At 45.3% G+C, this 17006-nt stretch overlaps 3 protein-coding genes across 11 annotated transcripts in view; 2 read left to right on the top strand and 1 right to left on the bottom strand.

The window, feature by feature from the left end:
- The first annotated feature begins 477 nt into the window (after window positions 1-477).
- Window positions 478-2942, top strand: LOC143375742 (NAD-dependent protein deacylase Sirt4). Its single transcript, XM_076825149.1, has 4 exons — window positions 478-1040; window positions 1106-1382; window positions 2134-2416; window positions 2507-2942. The coding sequence occupies exons 1-4, from the start codon at window positions 980-982 to the stop codon at window positions 2849-2851; spliced, it is 966 nt and encodes a 321-aa protein (XP_076681264.1). The 5' UTR covers window positions 478-979; the 3' UTR covers window positions 2852-2942.
- A 1881-nt stretch (window positions 2943-4823) lies between these two features.
- On the top strand, window positions 4824-8851 carry Bx42 (Puff-specific protein Bx42). Its single transcript, XM_076826023.1, has 8 exons — window positions 4824-4943; window positions 5196-5349; window positions 5483-5650; window positions 5715-6022; window positions 6132-6267; window positions 6334-6592; window positions 6937-7318; window positions 8315-8851. The coding sequence occupies exons 1-8, from the start codon at window positions 4930-4932 to the stop codon at window positions 8523-8525; spliced, it is 1632 nt and encodes a 543-aa protein (XP_076682138.1). The 5' UTR covers window positions 4824-4929; the 3' UTR covers window positions 8526-8851.
- Window positions 8852-9616: 765 nt separating this feature from the next.
- The window catches only part of Siz (Brefeldin-resistant Arf-GEF family protein schizo), a 61037-nt gene continuing 53647 nt past the window's right edge, over window positions 9617-17006 (bottom strand). For 4 of the 9 annotated variants that reach the window (XM_076825996.1, XM_076826004.1, XM_076826001.1 and 1 more), the window contains 7 exons: window positions 15642-15986; window positions 14825-15368; window positions 14383-14742; window positions 13756-14129; window positions 12546-13201; window positions 12124-12465; window positions 9617-11934 (listed from right to left, as the gene is read on the bottom strand). In XM_076825996.1, coding sequence (XP_076682111.1) covers window positions 11642-11934; window positions 12124-12465; window positions 12546-13201; window positions 13756-14129; window positions 14383-14742; window positions 14825-15368; window positions 15642-15986 — 2914 coding nt within the window. In that variant the 3' untranslated portion in view covers window positions 9617-11641. The remainder of the gene's footprint in view (window positions 11935-12123; window positions 12466-12545; window positions 13202-13755; window positions 14130-14382; window positions 14743-14824; window positions 15369-15641; window positions 15987-17006) is intronic. The other 5 variants (XM_076826002.1, XM_076826003.1, XM_076825998.1 and 2 more) reach the window with 5 other exon arrangements.

The raw sequence follows: 17006 nt of genomic DNA, 5'->3' as shown, positions 1-17006 counted from the left end.
AAACAGTGCAAAATTTTCCTCTACGATTTTGTTCTATCTGCACTTGGAACAGAGATACAGCCTGGCAAAGTTGCTTTTTATTACATGGGAAGAAATTAGATTTTTTTTCAATTGGGGGCGCCACTTTTGGTCACGTTCCGATAGATGGCGCGCAGCGCCATTTTCTCGGATTGGGTGTTCTGTTTTACCCTACTGTTAAATTTTCAAAAAACTTCTTCGAGCAATAAATAAACAATTTTATTTTGCAAATTAATTGCATAATAATCTATAAAGCCCCCAAAAGATGCCCACGCCCTCAGATCGTAAATAAATAAATGTACCAACCTTTTGCGTGTTCGAGAACATAACCTTTCTTTCAGCGAATCGAACTACCGCAGGAAATGAATTAATTTGCATAATTTTGCAGTTGTATCTTAAAACACAAACCTCCTCCCACCTTCGTTATATTTAATTAATTGCTAACAGGTCAAATCCATCGCGGTCTTTAGTAAACGTTCATTTTATTCAATAAATTACAGACCCTAATAAACAATCAGTATAAAAATAAAGTAAAATTAGGAACAGTTACCTTACAATAACAATACTTTGCATCGTTTCTATTAAATTACTTTCGGCCTCATGTACACGTGTACATCATAAAAAAATACATCACATTTCGTAATAAAATATGCTAAATAAACCTAGTCCCCCAGAATGCAAAGGAAACCAATAAATATAAAAAGGTTTTCTGCGCACAAATGTCATTTTGAACGTGGACAGTTCAGTTCACAACATAATTCATCAACTCATTTGTTGGTCTGTATTTTTTGTTTCTAGCTGCACGGAGCAAATAATAGCTGACTTCTGACCACGATATATACGCAAATTATTTTAAATACGATGTACATCGATACGAAAAGATCGCGACGTGCGATAAGACGATGAAAGTACTGTTAGAACAAATTAACCTTAAATAACATTTAGCCTTTTCATCCTAACAATGAACTCCACTTATCTAAAGATGTACGACTGCGTGCGTAAGTTCGGAGTTTCACCGATACGTAAGTCACCCAACTTTTTACATTGAACCAAACATGAACTACTACTATCCGAAGCTTTTTTACAGTGAGAATGTACTCGTCGGATCTCAGATTCGTTCCAAACTGCGAGCCAGCGAAGGATTTGGATCTATTGAAACTAAAAGAGTTTGTCGATAGCCACAGTAGCATATGCGTCCTGACAGGAGCAGGAATTTCTACGGAGAGCGGTATTCCTGATTACAGATCCCAGGGCGTCGGGCTCTACGCAAGGAGCACCCGTAGACCAGTACTGTACAAAGATTTCTGCCAGAGCGAGACTATTCGAAGGCGCTACTGGGCTAGGAATTACATAGGCTGGCCAAGGTTGTGGTTGTTCTGTAAAGACCGAGGTGGAGGATCTTAAGAGGTCATTCTGTTAATCACGCCGCAAAATTTGGCAACATTCAGGCTTTTTTTCTCAATGAATACAATGAATAACAATGTCAAACTTTTTTTTCATTTATTAAGCTACTTGTAATGTATACGGGACAATTTTTTAAATACACTTTCAATTGTGTTTTTTCAATGTTATCTGAAGTTCAAAATCGCGCCTTTGAAAGGAAATACCTCCCTGGCAAGAGTGATTTAAGCTCACAGACTCATCTGAAACAAAAAAATCAAGCTGATTCTTAATCATCATGAGTACCGCTATCGCAGGTGCCAGAATTAGCCACGTAAGTGAAAATTTAACAAAAATGCGCGCATTCAAACTTCAAGTTTCAAAATTTTCCATTCGTACTTCGTAAGTTTGAATGCGCGCAATTTTGTTAAATTTTCACTTACGTAGCTAATTCTGGTAGCTGCGATAGCGGTATTCATAATGATTAAGAATCAGTTTGGTTTTTTGTTTCAGACGAGTCTGTGAGCAGAAATCACTGCCGCCGTGTTTTCAAAGGCGCAATTTTGAACTCCAGATAACATTGAAAAAAAACACAATTAAAAGTGTATTTAAACAATTGTTCCGTATACATTATAAGGAGATTAATAAATGAAGAGTTGCCTACTTTTGCCGCGTGATTAACAGAATGACCCCTTAAACGCGACTTATAACAGTTGGAAACTTTTGATTCTACAGATTCTCCTCGCTTAAACCGAATGTAACTCATAAAATACTGAGGGACTTAGAGCTCGCGAGTAAAGTAAGGTGCATCATCACACAGAACGTAGACAATTTGCACATAAAGGCGGGTAGTAGGAGAGTCATAGAGTTGCATGGATCTGCGTTCAAAGTAATGTGCCTGAATTGCGATAGAAGGATTTGTAGGTACTATCTGCAAGATGCTCTCGACACGTTGAACCCGAATATGACGGCGACTAGTCGAATGATAAGACCGGATGGAGACGTGGACTTATCGCAAGTAAGCTATCGCTTAAGCTCGCAAGCCTAGCGAAGCTTAGGCAACGTACGTTGCCTTGAACGTAACTGAAACGATTGTAAATTGTAACAGGAGCAAGTAGAGGGATTTACTGTTCCGCCGTGTGGAAATTGCGGCGGCGTTCTTAAACCTGACATAATATTTTTCGGAGACAACGTACCGCGTCGGGTAGTAGAGAGCGTAAGGTACAATGTAGATCGGTCTGATTGCTTGCTAGCTCTGGGTACTACGTTGACCACGTATTCCGGCTATCGGATAGCGTTGCAAGCGAATAAAGCTGGGAAACCGATAGCCATACTGAACATAGGAAAAACCAGGGCTGACGATATCGCGAATGTTAAAGTGGAGGGCATGTGCGGCGATGTGCTTTCAAGGATATGTATGAACGATCGGTGCGAAGAACGTAAAGAATGCTAGGAGATTAATTATCCCCTCGTGTCTCTATTAAGTAGGATTAATTATTGTAAGTGAATTTGAAATGTTGTAAATAAATATTTATTCTAGTGTATGTCTTTGTTAATTAATTGTAGGCATCAAGTTTTTATATAGCACGAATCAGTGGCGCACCCCAGATTTAATGTTGGGGGGAGCCTAGTTGAATAGATAAGAACATTTTTAATGCAAAGTCAATGAAATTTGTTTTAGGTGATTATGAAAATTCGGTTAAAGAATAAAATCCGGGTTTCCTTTCTTTTTACGAAGCCCCTCCTTTGAGGGTTGGAGCGGAGCGCGGAACAGTGGAGCAATGGGATTTTACCCGGAGCAGCAGCGGAGCCGGAGCACAGAAATTTTGTACTGCTCCACTGCTCCAAATTTCTTTTTATTATATGAATTTTCTTTCATTTTATAAGAGCAGATGAATGAAATGTTTTTAATAAATACTAATTCTCAATTTTTCAACATTGAAAAAAATATTATATCTTAGGGCCGCGCAGCTAGGTGTTAAGGAGGTATAGTACTTTCTTTGCCCGAAAATTAAGCATTCTTTATGTATTTTTTTTCCGTATGGAAATAAAAAGCTATTAAGATGGAGTTTGTTGCTAATGAAAGGTCACTGTTTGAAAGTATTAAAAGAATTTTTATTTAAAAAAAAGCAGCTGGAGCAATTATTTTGATATCGGAGCGGAGCAAATAAAATATTGGTCTGCTCCAATCCCCTGATGCAGGGCCCGATCTAGGGGGGTGTAAGCAGGGCAACTGCCCAGAGCGGCAAATTTGGTTAATTAGTAATTTATGAATATTAATTTTTTTTATAGAATAAAATGCTTCTAGTATTGAAGCTACTAAAAATTTCACTCACTGTGAAAAATTATATTTTAAAATAATTATTCATAAGTAAATATAAAGGGCGGCAAAAATTATTTTTTCCCTGGTGCTAGAGCCCCTTGGCCACCCACTGGACAAGGGCGTTCGGTGACTTTTTTGCAGGGGGAGGACAACTTTGGGATGATGGTAAAGAAAAACATACCCATCTTGCTTTTTTAAACCCATTTTGTATAGCGCCAATTTAACTAAATATTTAAAACCGAAATTTAAAAATATTCCTTTTTTTGGTACAAACTTAATAAATATTAGTTTTGAAAAATAAGCGATTTTTTTGATGCGCCATTTTAATTGAAAATCGAGAAAATCCAAAAATGAAAATAAAATAGATTTCGACCACCCGTATAGGAATATCATGCATGTGCGCCAGGTACTGTCTGAGCGGGAAATATGAATGATTTAAAGTTTAAACGAATGAATGTTTCTACAATGCCATATTAACAGAAAAAAAGATGTTATAATTAAAATTCTTTCTTTTCATACTAAAATAGACTTTAGTAAACCTCTTAGAGGTTATGTTTTCCGAGCAGAAAGTTCGATTTCAGCATTTCTATCAGGAGGACGGGAATGGGTGCGTTCAGTAGACTGAACTGTTGAGTGATCTGAGTAGAGCACTAAAGAGGTGAGTATGCGCATCCGCCATATTGGGTCCTCTAGAGAGAGAAAATTATTGAGTACCCGCCTCTTTGAGTATTGTCAAATTCACTTTATAAACAAAATATGCGTTATTGATATTGATGCATGGTAGTACGACACATTATTAGGGTATTTTTGTATTTTTGGATGAAAGAGAGAATGTTCGAATGGAGAGAGAAATAACAGATGAGAGACTAAAGTTCGTTGGGCTATACCTATAAGAAATATCTTGAAATGCCACTTTTGGCATAGGGTATATATGTTTGTAACTATGCCAAAGAATAAACCTAAACTAACCTAGTGCTCTAAATCTGACTAGATTTTATTCTGAAGTTGCACGTTCATTGGTCGACGCCAGTAAAATCCAGTGAGATCACTCAACAGCTGATTTCGTCTAGGGACATTTAGTTCCCGCTAATTTCAGGGATTTTTTACGACGACTGCACTACTTTTTTATCCGCGCCTACCTTCGTTGTTATGGCGAGTGCATAAATCATTTCCATAGTTGGCAGCATCAGTGTTTCACGATTAATAAAATGTCGCTGGCAAGGTTTGTGTTTTAGTTTAATTAAACTTCGTTTCCTTATCGCGTGTTAAACTCAGCATTATAACACTTTCATTTCACTCGACATACAGAATAACATTATTCAGTCCAATTAGAAGAAACTTGGAAGTGTAATCTTTAAACAAAACGAAAGACGAAACTGTGCATCAATTCCAAGCTCCTACTTAACATGTCACACTGTGCACGAATGCAGTTTACACTTCCCGTAGCATTCACGCATAATTCTTTCTGTGGCAGCTTACTACCTGCACCATCGCAGGTGGTGTGGGACAGGGAGGACGAAGCCCGTGAGCAAAAGTTGCGCCAGAGGCCAGTATCGGCACTCGTCAAAGCAGTCGTCACCGCTCCTCCGTACGGGCAGCGCAAAGGATGGGTGCCACGGTGTTCGGAAGTAAGCAATTCTACGATGAAACTAGATCGCTACCCAAGGACCTCCAGCTTCAGCTGGACTCCGAACCACTAGTTAATCCAACAGACCACGATAGTTTGCGTTTAGCGTTTAAAGATGCTCGCGTCGTTTTCAGGATTTCGGAGATGGCGGAGCATTCCCAGAAATCCATGTGGCGCAATATCCACTTGGCATGGGAATAAAAGGGAAAGAGATCACGAGCAACGCTCTGGCGGTTCAGCTGGACGCGCAGGGGAAAGTGAAATACGACATGATCGCTAGGCAAGGCCACGCCAAAGACAAGGTAACTCGGATATTACCGTCCACGAAAATTCGTATCTATTTCTCTGCGTTCCGATTGTTTCTAGATCGTCTATAGCAAGCTGAGCGACCTGTTGCCTTCGGAAATAACGAGCGAAGAGGATCCTAGCTTGCAGCGTCCACCCACCGACGAGATCGACGAGCTCACCGAGAAGACTAGGAAGGCTTTGGAGAAGATAACGCGATCGAAGATAGCTGCTGCTATGCCAGTGAGGTGCGCGGAGAAGCAGGCGCCGGCTCAGTACATTCGATACACCCCCTCGCAGCAGGGGCAGTCGTTCAACTCTGGTGCCAAGCAGAGGGTCATCAGAATGGTGGAGGCTCAGATCGATCCCTTGGAACCTCCGAAATTCAAGTGAGCTTTGTAACGGTATAATTTTCCTGCGGGGAAAACATCGAGACAGTCGTACTCTGTCTAGAGAAAGATTTATTACGTTGAGTAATTCAGTGCGATCGAATTGTAGGATTAATAAGAAGATCCCGAGAGGCCCACCGTCGCCACCAGCGCCAGTGATGCACTCACCTACGAGGAAAGTGACGGTGAAGGAGCAGAAGGAATGGAAAATACCACCGTGCATCAGTAACTGGAAGAACGCGAAGGTAATTGCAGTGGGTCCAGTTAGTTAGCTGCCTGCAAGCAGAGTGTTACGAGGCTGTGCTTTGCAGGGTTACACGATACCCCTTGATAAGCGTCTGGCTGCGGACGGCAGAGGTCTACAGCAAGTTCACATCAACGAGAACTTTGCTAAGTTGGCGGAAGCGCTGTATATAGCTGACAGGAAAGCGCGCGAGGCTGTGGAGATGCGCGCCCAGCTGGAGAAGAAGTTGGCTCAGAAGGAGAAAGAGAAGAAGGAGGATCACTTGAGGCAACTGGCGCAGAAGGCCAGGGAAGAGCGCGCTGGTCTGAAGTCGTCTGCTGCGCTGGGTTTGTACACGAATTCGATGCGCGTTATGCGATCTTGTTTTCAGGGGGAGGGGGTACATGTGTATTTCGAGGTAAAAAAATCGAAATTTCTTTTCGATTGTTCATGATAGTCATAAGTTTCCCAAGTATTTTAAAAAAGATTTCATTGAAAAATTCGGAATTAAGGTGCGATTTCATGCTGACTTTCAGCATCAAGTGGAAAAAATAAACTCGGTTTAGCTTTTTCGCTTGACGCTCGTTCACTCTGACTTGCTCTGTAGAGCTGTTCAGGTACTCGAATAAAGCGAGCCGGGTACCCGTAAAGTCCGAGCGGCCCGTAATAAAGTGCGCTTAATTCGATACAGATAAGTCGGAAGAGTCGCGAGAAAGGGATCAGCTCAGGCAAGAACGACACAAGGACCGTGCCAGGGAGCGGAACTTAGCGCGCGCCGCGCCTGATAAACGGTCCAGACTACAACGCGAACGCGAGCGTGATATTAGTGAACAGATCGCTCTGGGCATGCCGGCGAAGAGCATCCCCAATAGCGGAGAGGCTCAGTTTGACCAGCGACTGTTCAACACTAGCAAGGGAATGGACAGTGGTTATGGGCATGACGATGAGTACAATGTTTACGACAAGCCGTGGAAGGATTCCAATTCGATTGGCTCGCACATATACCGTCCCAGCAAAAATATTGATAAGGATACTTATGGGGACGATCTGGAGAAACTTGTCAAAACGAACAGGTTAGTATCTTTAATAAAGGTGGGCAAAATATTTATTTAACATTTTGAGTAACGAATGAAAGGTAAAAAATAAAAGGATTAATTTTACACTCCATTCCATATAAGAGCGGACCTAAGCAGCTCCCACGGATCTGCCACACGCGATTGGTCGTAGTAGCAGTTTTCCTGCCGGTTTCCGACCAATCAGCAGTATATTCCTACGTGGAACGAGTCCGCTCTTAAGTGGAATGCAGTGTAGTATAAATGCCCGTTTTTCAACGTTATCTTCGGGAATTTATTTAAGAAAAACTATAATTTTATACTATCTGACGCTTTGCCTGCATATTAAGGTATGTTTGCGTAGTTTTTTCATTTTGGAGGATTAAAACAGTTCCCACACCAACGCCCGTCGGAAAAGACTTTTTTTGAAAAAGCTTGCGCCACCGACTATATCTAGGTATATGTGCGATAAAAAATTCTGAGTATTACTTCAAACATACCTTAATATGCAGGCAAAATGCCAGATAGTATAACCTCATAGTTTTTATTAAATAAATTCTCAAAGTGTACCATGATGGTGCGGTACCAAAATTCGGTGACTTCTTAATTGTTCTTTTTATGAAAATCTCGAATTTTTACGGACATATCAGAGGTTTGCGCTGAAATGGCACATGTTTTACACATCCTGTAATTTTTTTCAATTCGTTCGCAATCAGGAAAAAATGAGGAGAAAAAAATATTCGAGAAAAACGCGTTTAAAGTTTCTGGGCAAAGGCGACGCTATAGGTTGCCGCTTGACGTTTTTAGCTGCCAAATCTACAATTTTGCGAATTTTATCGTACTTTCGGAAAATACAATAAAAAATTGATTTTTCGACTGCCTAGTCCCCTTAGAGCAACTGCTATTTGATCCGTTATTTAAATAATTTTTTATTTAGTCAATGCTCAACTGTTGTATCTTTACTGTACTTATTCCCAGTATTGGCGAAGAAATTCCTAATTTCTTCTGTGTTGCCAGGTTCGTTCCGGACAAAGAGTTCAGCGGAACTGACAGATCAGCGACGCGTTCAGGGCCAGTGCAGTTCGAGAAGGACGAGGAAGATCCTTTCGGTTTGGATCAGTTCTTGAAACAAGCAAAGCGCGCCAGCAGTTCCACCACCGCTACCACGAAGCGCAAAGACGAACGCGAGCAGAGAAGAGACGACCGCGATAAACGAAGGAAACACTAACTTTCCCTGTTGTTTAATTGTTCTTATTATTTTAGAACGATCCTCTACCCTTTTCCTCGTGCGGGTTCAAGCCGGCGAAATTAAGTAGATGATGGACGAATTGTACGGTATCTGTTGTTTCAAATCACTTTTTAACAATTTCATTATTGTGCTTCGACAGATCGCGAGCAGTCGAATAGATCTAAGCGCCTTAGGATCTACGAAGAATGTATTATTTTCTACTTCTGCGCACTGTAAGACATAGATACAAGTTTTATCTTTACATGAGATTTCAGGATGTATACAAAATTATTGCTAAATATGATATTATTTAGTGAAACGATAAACCGTGTATTTTCATTCCAGGCAGCTCCGCGTTGCTGTTTATCTCAGATACGACGAGGCTGGTCGGATTTCCACGTTTCAGACTCATAGTTCTTTATTAACACAATGTGCATACAGCGTTCGTTAGATTAACAAAAGAGGCGATACTTTCGTACGGTGGGGGGAGTTATCTTAATTAATAACGTGATTACTTTACTTTCTCATCAAATTGCAGACTGCGTCGAGTATCGGAGATCGCGTCAAGTTGAATTGAATTTAATCACCGTTGTATTGGTTCGATGTCGTACGATCACTTCATCCTGCCCGCGCATACTTTCCCGCGCATTTTCAGAACAAAAACCTTCCTCCGCCTCGAAGTAAAATCCATCCGAGTCTGTTGCAAGAATGAGTTCCATCGCGATAATTAAATCGGCGGCGAGGAAGGGAAAGTGTTTGGAAAACACTGAACGGTGTGTCTCGAGTTCTTCCTAACGATTTCACTTTCCGAACGGTCCAGGTATCACGGCGACTTAGAGATGGTCTTCCTAATCAGTCTTTTCATTTTTCGCTCGTAAGAAGATTATCACAGAATTTCTGTTAAGTGATTTGGTTACGTCCGGGGTACCGGGCGAGCAAATTGACGCGATCCCGGTCTCGCAGGGGTATCTTGGATCACTGATCGACGCTTCTCGCGCTTTTAGTGTATCTACGCCTTTATGTGCTAGGTCAGGACTCCTCCAATGCTTCGATTTTTCCATGGAATTTATTTCCCTCGCGATCAGAGTGCGCGGGAAGGCTCTCCTGATGAGAAAGACTAGAATTAATAACGCTGAAGGCTAGGGACTGTCGCGGATCGATGGGAGCTTATGTACATGCGATCAACACCTCTTCCAATCCTCCCAGCTTGTCTTTTACTCGAGCCCTTCAGCCACGAAGATTCCTTGCATAAAGGACTTCGATTTTACAGTGATTAGAACCAGTTATCGCAGGGAAATGTGGGAACATTTGCGCTAATAAATCTATCACGTTTAACAAGTACCTCATTCCGAAACTCTTTGTGCAAAAAGGTAAGCTACAGTCGCAGAGGATGTGTTTGCAGCAGCTGAAGGTTCGCAGGCCACATGGGAGCTCTTCAAACGTTAATGTAGAATTCACGTTCGGCGTTAATCACGCGACGCAGTGCTTATCAAAGAATTACGAAAATAAACGTACAGCTCTGTACAAAAGTAACCCAAACTCCGAAGTCAATCCCGTGTATCCTCCGCCGCTTAGCCGCTTCGAAATTAGTAATCGCGAGCGTATGTACACAATATTCAGTTCTCCGTGTGATTCTACAGCCGCCGAAAGTCCTCCACCTAATCCGCGAGCTAAAGTCAGTTTCCCGTCTCTGGATGAATTGTGGCAGTACATAAGGCATACGAGTTGTCTTTCCCGAGCCTCCTAAAGGACTCGCGCCAATCCTTACATCGTTGCGATGCTGAAAGCTCTCTATACGAGACGAGAAACTAACGCAATTTCAACGAAGCCTCTTCCGTAGCCTTATCCGTCTCGAGTCCGAGCGCACAAGCAGAGCTACGATTTCCGGAGAATTATGAATGTACCGTAACAATAAGAAACGCCCCTTCCTTTAAACGTTAATCCTTACATCACCGCTACGCGCAAATTCCATTGCTGTGATATTAAAAACTTGTTAGACATCGACATGCACCTAACATTGAGAGGGATTGCTTATCGTTTCCTTAGGCTACGTTTTGTTACAGAATCATCATTATAATCATACAATTATCGTTATATATGTATTATATATATGTGTGTGTGTGTGTGTGTGTGTGTGTGTGTGCGCGCGCGCGCGTGTGTGTGTGTGTGTGTCTATTATGTACAATCATTTAAGTATAGCTACGTCGACAATACTTGCAAAAACACGAGATTACCCGAGCACACTCCGCGAGTCGTTCTCTCTGTTTCACATGATTCGACGCTGTCGTTTCAGAGATCGGTCTCGCGGGGCTCGCGCGCTCAACGACAGGATTATCTACACTATAAACGGATCGCCCAAGCTCCCCGCATTGGAAATTATAAATACCATAAGAAAGAACGTATCGTTTCGACTTTTTGGATGAATAAATACTATACACGTGCCGGTAGGGGCTACCTCGCCGGAGCGAGATAGAAATCTCGCCAATCCTTCCCCTTCGAGTGATCGGATCCTGCCCGATCCAAGAAATTTACATTGCGTCCGGTCAGCTACCTCTTCATCACCTTCCCCGCTTCTTCTTCTCGATTTCCAGCGGGTAACTTGTTCCTCTATTCTCGCGCTTGAAGATACATCTGCCTCGAAGCGAAGTGTGCCTGTACGCTCTCTCGGAGCTCGAGAGAATCCGCGTGTCCCAGCTGATAAGATAACTGCGCGACATTTGGATTAAATTGCGCACACGTTAGTGCACTCTGTAGCTTTCTATACTTGTGTCTAAATAGCTGAAAAGGTCTCCGCTGCTTTTCTATACTAAAGAATATTATGTACAGAAGTTGTAGGCTCTTGTTCGGTACCGTGTACCGAGTTACATGATACTCTTTCAGTGTAGCGAGCAGCGGAGATGTATTTATATGTGGAAAGTCTCCCGAGAAGTTTTGAATGGTGCTGTCTAAGTGCCGACTGTGTCGCGACACAAGCCGTGCACTAACTTATGCGCGGGATTCGGGGGAGTGGTAGTGCCACGCTGGTTAGGTGTCCTTTGAACGCGTCACGCGGTTACGAAGCGTACTAGAAGAGAACCGAATGTACAGAGAGATCCTTTAGGTACCACAGGAAGCGGTTATACTTCCGTGGTGCGACTGTAGGGCCCGGACTCCTCCGATTGCGATAGCTTTCGTTCCCGTTTGGCGAACAGACCCCCTAAAAAAGACGGCTGCTGAGCCAGTCCCTTAGTACCGCCAGGGATCGTAGCCCCTGGGTGTATAGGATGAGCTTGCCCGGGGTGTTTAATGCCTTGGCTCATTGAGCTGGCGGACGTAGATTGAAAAGAAATCGACATACCGCTATCTAGTGAGCCCACGCTTCCACGGCGCTGCGGTTTCTCACCGGCAACTGCGAACAGAAGAAAAGAGACTCCAATGATACTGAATTTAATCCGTAGCACAGTGGCAACGTGAAAACTGAAGTCTCAGCTAACTTTTTCCATCGCCAGCCCAACATTTCTCTCCGAACGATCGATTACAAGCTACGCCCCTTCTCAGAATCCTTCAAGGAGTTCCTCGGGGGACCGTTCTTGACAGTTTACAGAGGAGCTCAACTCACATTGTTCGTGTATGTCAAGCAGCGAGTTGCTGAGGGCAGAGCGCTTCAGCTGCGTGTCCATGTCGGTGGTTTCGGATCTGTCGGAGCAGGGTCCGGGGCACGGGCAGATCTCGACGTCAGCCACGCCGGAGTCCCTGTTTTCGGCACCGCCTCTGGCGCTTCTGCTACTTTTCTGCCGCTCCAGCTCCGTCTCGATCCGCAACGTCTCCATCTCGTCCATCTCGCTGATGGACTCCCTCAGGTCCTCCACGAACTTGCACCTGTCGTGCTCGTTTCTCGCGTTGAACGTGACCAACACCTTTGCGTCCACGCGCTGGGAGAGTCTGATCCCGTACGGGTAGTCTAGCGAGGAGGAAGAAGTCTCGATTAGAAACAGGAGGGAAAAAATGGCCATGAAGGTACAGAACCGTCTTTGGACTCACGAGGAACTTCGAACAGCGTGACGACCATGCCGCAAAGCGGGAAGCTCTGCCTGAAGGTGTAGGTGACGCTGTTCTTCTTCTTGCTTAGGATCTTCGTCACGACGAGAAGGTCATTGAAGAGGAACACCTCCCGCTGGTGGACGCCGGGCCTCTCCTTCTTGTGGATGTCGGGGATTTCGTACAATCTACAGTAGCAGACCAATCTCCTGTGCGGCAGGGCCATGTTCGGCTTCTTCCCGACGATCGTCGCCTGCACCTTCATCACCTGCGACACGTGATCCGAGCCGGGCTTGAACTCGTTCTCCTTCACTCTCTCGTAGATCCCAACCAGTATGTCCCTGTCGATGTCCCCGCAATCGTCGATGCCTCTGAGGTTCTTCACAAAGTCCTCCAGCCTCATCTTCCGCTCTGGCTTCAGGTTCGGAGTGTGCAGGTCCGTGTTCAGCATTATGATCGCGAAGGCTAGGACGAAGACCGTGTCTGCGGACCGTAGCCTGGCTACCACGTCGGGGTTGCACTGGCAGTAACGCTGGCTGAACACTTCCATCAGCCGCTCGATCTTCTGAGCCTCGCCAGGCATTCGGAAGTACGCCTGGAACTTCCTCAGCGCCACGTCCACCTGCATGCCCGACAGGTCCAACTCGTGGGAGAAGCATCTGGAAGATTAACCCGTTTTAGTGCCGGTTCCTTTCAGTTTCTTTCATTATTCCAGGAGAAGTTTGACAGTTTTTTTTTTTTTTTTAGTAACATTTCGGATTTTGCCGAACCTTGGATATGTTGTAGAGTTTAGTGATATATAAATGTATTTCGAAGGATTTAAAAAAAAAATTAAAAATTGTGGATCTTGCACTGTTTTTTAAATATAGTGGTGACTATTTTTTTAATAAATTATAACTGGTGAACTAAGGAACTGGTGAAAATGAATTTTGGGTGCAAAAAGAAATTTTTTTTTTTTGACCATTTAGACCGCGAACCTGGCTAATAAGCTTATTGGCACAGCTTCACCCGCAAAGAGAGACAGTGACAAGTGAAACCTGGCTTTCCACGGTAAATAATAGCGAAGGACACCGACCCGCCTGTTTCCGCAACGTCGGCCACCGATCACCGGTGATAAACAAATAAATTAACTCTCACCGAATGTGACGCTACATTTGTCCGCCTCGCCACTTTCTTGCCACTAGGAGCTACGAAGCGACAGTGAGTTACTCACTCAAGCACAGCCATGTTGAAGGTGTTCTGCAGGTTGCCGAGGTACTCCCCTATCATCTGCTTGGAGAGTCCTTTCCTGCTGATCAGGAATCTCGCCACGCCCTGGGGACTGTTCTCCAAGAATCCTCTTCTGATCAGGTAACTGATTCCCCTCTCTGGCTTTTTGTTGAAGAGATTTAGGCCGACTCTGTACTGGCGTTTCTTCACGGTCTCCGAGACTTTGTAACTGGTCTGAGGCATGCTCTCCGGATGGTCCATCATTGGCAGCTGATAGCCAGAGGTGGCGTGCGAATGACCCAGATCCTTCGCGCTATTTATCATCGTGCTGGAGTCTGTCGCGTGGTTTGCGCATTCCTGGTGCTCCGGCGAACTTGACTGTGGAAAGAGAATTGTTGTCAGGTCTTGATCCCCACGAAGTAGGTTCTAAAGAAAATTAAAAAGACGCAGTCCAGGGATACTCTGTGCAACCAAGGCATACTCTTTGCAAGCCAGGTATACCCTTTGCAAGCAAGTAATTCGCAAATGACTGCTAGTAGCCATATCAGACACCTCTGTTTCCACTAATTACACTCTGAAGTGCAGAGGAGCAAGACGGCGCGGAACAAAGGCCAGACGGGGAGGGACTTACGATTCCTTTGTGCTTCCATACAGGTGATCCCCTTTGAGCGTCGCCCTCGGAGCTCTCACAATTAGTGGAGTCGCTGCCGGAGCTCTGGACCGAGCTGAGGCTACCGTTCTCCACGCTTTTGCTGAGGCCATTGTGCCGCGGCTCCATGGACCTGGAGGTGATGGAAGACGTTCTCTTTGGCACTTCCGGCGGCACCTTCTTCGCGGAGCCTCTGGACCTACTGCCGGACCCCAAATGGCTGGTGTTGTTCCAATTCTGGGGCACAGGTGTTTGGAGATTGTGAGGGGTGGATGGCGACGTGCAGGGTGTCCTTAGCAGGTCGCGAGGGGGCGTTTCTTGCCTGATTCCGCAGAGGGTTTCCTGGAAATCCAAAGACAGCTGAGTGATATCAACAGTTTGCGAGTGAAAATAGACTAGAATAGCAAGCCAAGTAGTTAGGTACTTGTGGATTGTAGTAGTGGATGCTGGAGCCACTTTCCTGGGAGCTGGACTCCCAGCAGGGGCTAGGAGGTAGCTGCTGGTGCCTGCTGCAAGAGCTGGGCACCAGAGACGGCGTGTGCCTGCCGCTCTGATGAATGTGGTTTACGTGCTGGTGCCCAGGAACCTGAACCTCGCACCTGCCACTCTGGCTCCTTGGAATAGGCGACTGGGAGTTCTCCACGTGCCTCCTCTCCCTCAGAGACATGCTCCTGATGGGGATTGGCCTGTTGGCCGTCTGCGGCTGCTGGATGTAGATCTGGCTGTGGTAGACCATCCTCTCGTGCTCGTTCATGCCGGAGGACCTGTCCTGGGACTCCTGGAGCTTCCTGCTCAGCCTCTTCTCCGCCTTCGCCATGGCCGTGATCGCGGCGAACTTCTTCAGCAGAGTGTATCTGCGGAACGCCCGCTGGATAGTCAACGCGGCGTTCCTCGCCTTCACGCCGCCGTACTTCCTCTCCAGCATCTCGATCTGCTTGTCCAGCAGGTCCTGGGACAATTCGTACCTGCTCCAAAGACAAACGTTACGGTCCCTTCGGTGTTCATAAATTTACAGTGTGGTCATAGCGAAATTTTAAAAGCTACGAGAGTCCCAAAGTGTGAAGCTTCGAGGTTTCAGAACAACACCTCTGGAAAGCTTAACTCCGAAAAATGCCAACTGATTGCCCTTCCGGGTACTATACAGTAATGAGAAATGAACTTCAGCAACGAAGAAATGCGCTTCCTGCTCTTAAACTTCTAGGTCACTTAAGGCCCTGCAAAACTAATTTAGGATGTCTTACGCAGTCTGCAGTCGGCATCTCTTCAGCACGTCTCCGTTGCGCACGGGGCCTTTTTTCAGGTGATTCTGCTGATACCCCGTCTGTGGCTGGCCACCGTAGCCCTGGACCATGGTCCCGTAACTCTGCGGCTGGTTGTAGCCGGCGTGGGCGTAGACACGCACGTTCGACGACGAGTTGTACGGTCCGTGGCCGTAGTTCTGACTCTGGATGTACGACTGGCCGGTGATGTAGGACGCCGTCAGGGACGTCTGACTCCCCGAAGAGTACACTCCGTGCATCCCAGCACCGTGGACCTGGTTCACGGCCGAGGTGTGCTGCGAAGGCCTCTCCATCTTCGACGGGAAGCTGCAACAGGAGGGTGCGGATTGCTGTAATGCTCGAGCCTCGGCATGGCGTGGTACTGTATTAGTCCCGAGTATAGAGTAGAGTAGCGATGGGTAGTGGGAGAATGTACACTGGGGTATCACAACAGGTAGAATAGCGTAGAATCAGAAACCACCAAACATTTTTTTTCTGACTTTCCCCCAATAATTAATAATTAATTCCCCCGTGACGCGTGAACGAGAGCCAACTTTGCTACCTATCCACCAGCTCCTCTATCCAAAAGAAATCGTCGAGAGAGGGTTATACCGCGACTACTTTCTTCGCGCACGAGGAACGTGTGCGAATGGTAAAAACCTGCAAGCCACCTTTCCCTTTGGATTTCACGCCAGCGATTAGCTTCTGTTTCGAGGGAAGCCTGCCAACCAGATTTGGCGATGAAAGTGTGTTCCCGAGCCGACGGCACTGCGCGAGCCCTTCGAGGCTTGCTCTGGCATAGTGAATTTACCTGGGCCATGTAAGGAAAGGTCAAGGCGGAGCGAGGATCCTCTGTCCACCGTTCGTCATTGGCAACGTCATCGACGACGGTCTAAAAGAGGAAACACTCCTCTGCGAATTTCCAAGCATATCTCCCGCGGGGAGAATCGCTGGCTGACTCCAGTAATCATTTATTTCTTTCTACGCGGGCTCGTCTTGTTTTTCATTATATTTCAGAGCTGCGCCGGCGCTTTATTCAATATCCGGTCGCGGAGCGTGATTACCAAACGTGATTTCCGGAGATTTCACTTATCGTGGGGGAGAGATAGGCCTACGATTTCCACCGAAACGCGCTCGCCCAGCTACAGACCAACGGCTTCTTGTTGCAGCACTCGACTGGGAAATATTATTCTGCGGATTCCGCTCTGTAGAAACAATTTTCCTGGCATTTTACTTTGCACTCGGAAGAATTTCCTTGTCACATAGCGGTTCATTTAATTCCGCAGTGAAACAGTTTCTCGCGGTCCTTGGTGCTTTGTTTGAAAGCTTCCAACGACGTTCAGTTTA

Source organism: Andrena cerasifolii, chromosome 13, assembly GCF_050908995.1.
Source record: "Andrena cerasifolii isolate SP2316 chromosome 13, iyAndCera1_principal, whole genome shotgun sequence".
Taxonomy (NCBI): domain Eukaryota; kingdom Metazoa; phylum Arthropoda; class Insecta; order Hymenoptera; family Andrenidae; genus Andrena; species Andrena cerasifolii.
Note: the sequence above shows the minus strand (reverse complement) of the source record. Positions and strands in the feature narration are given on the sequence as shown.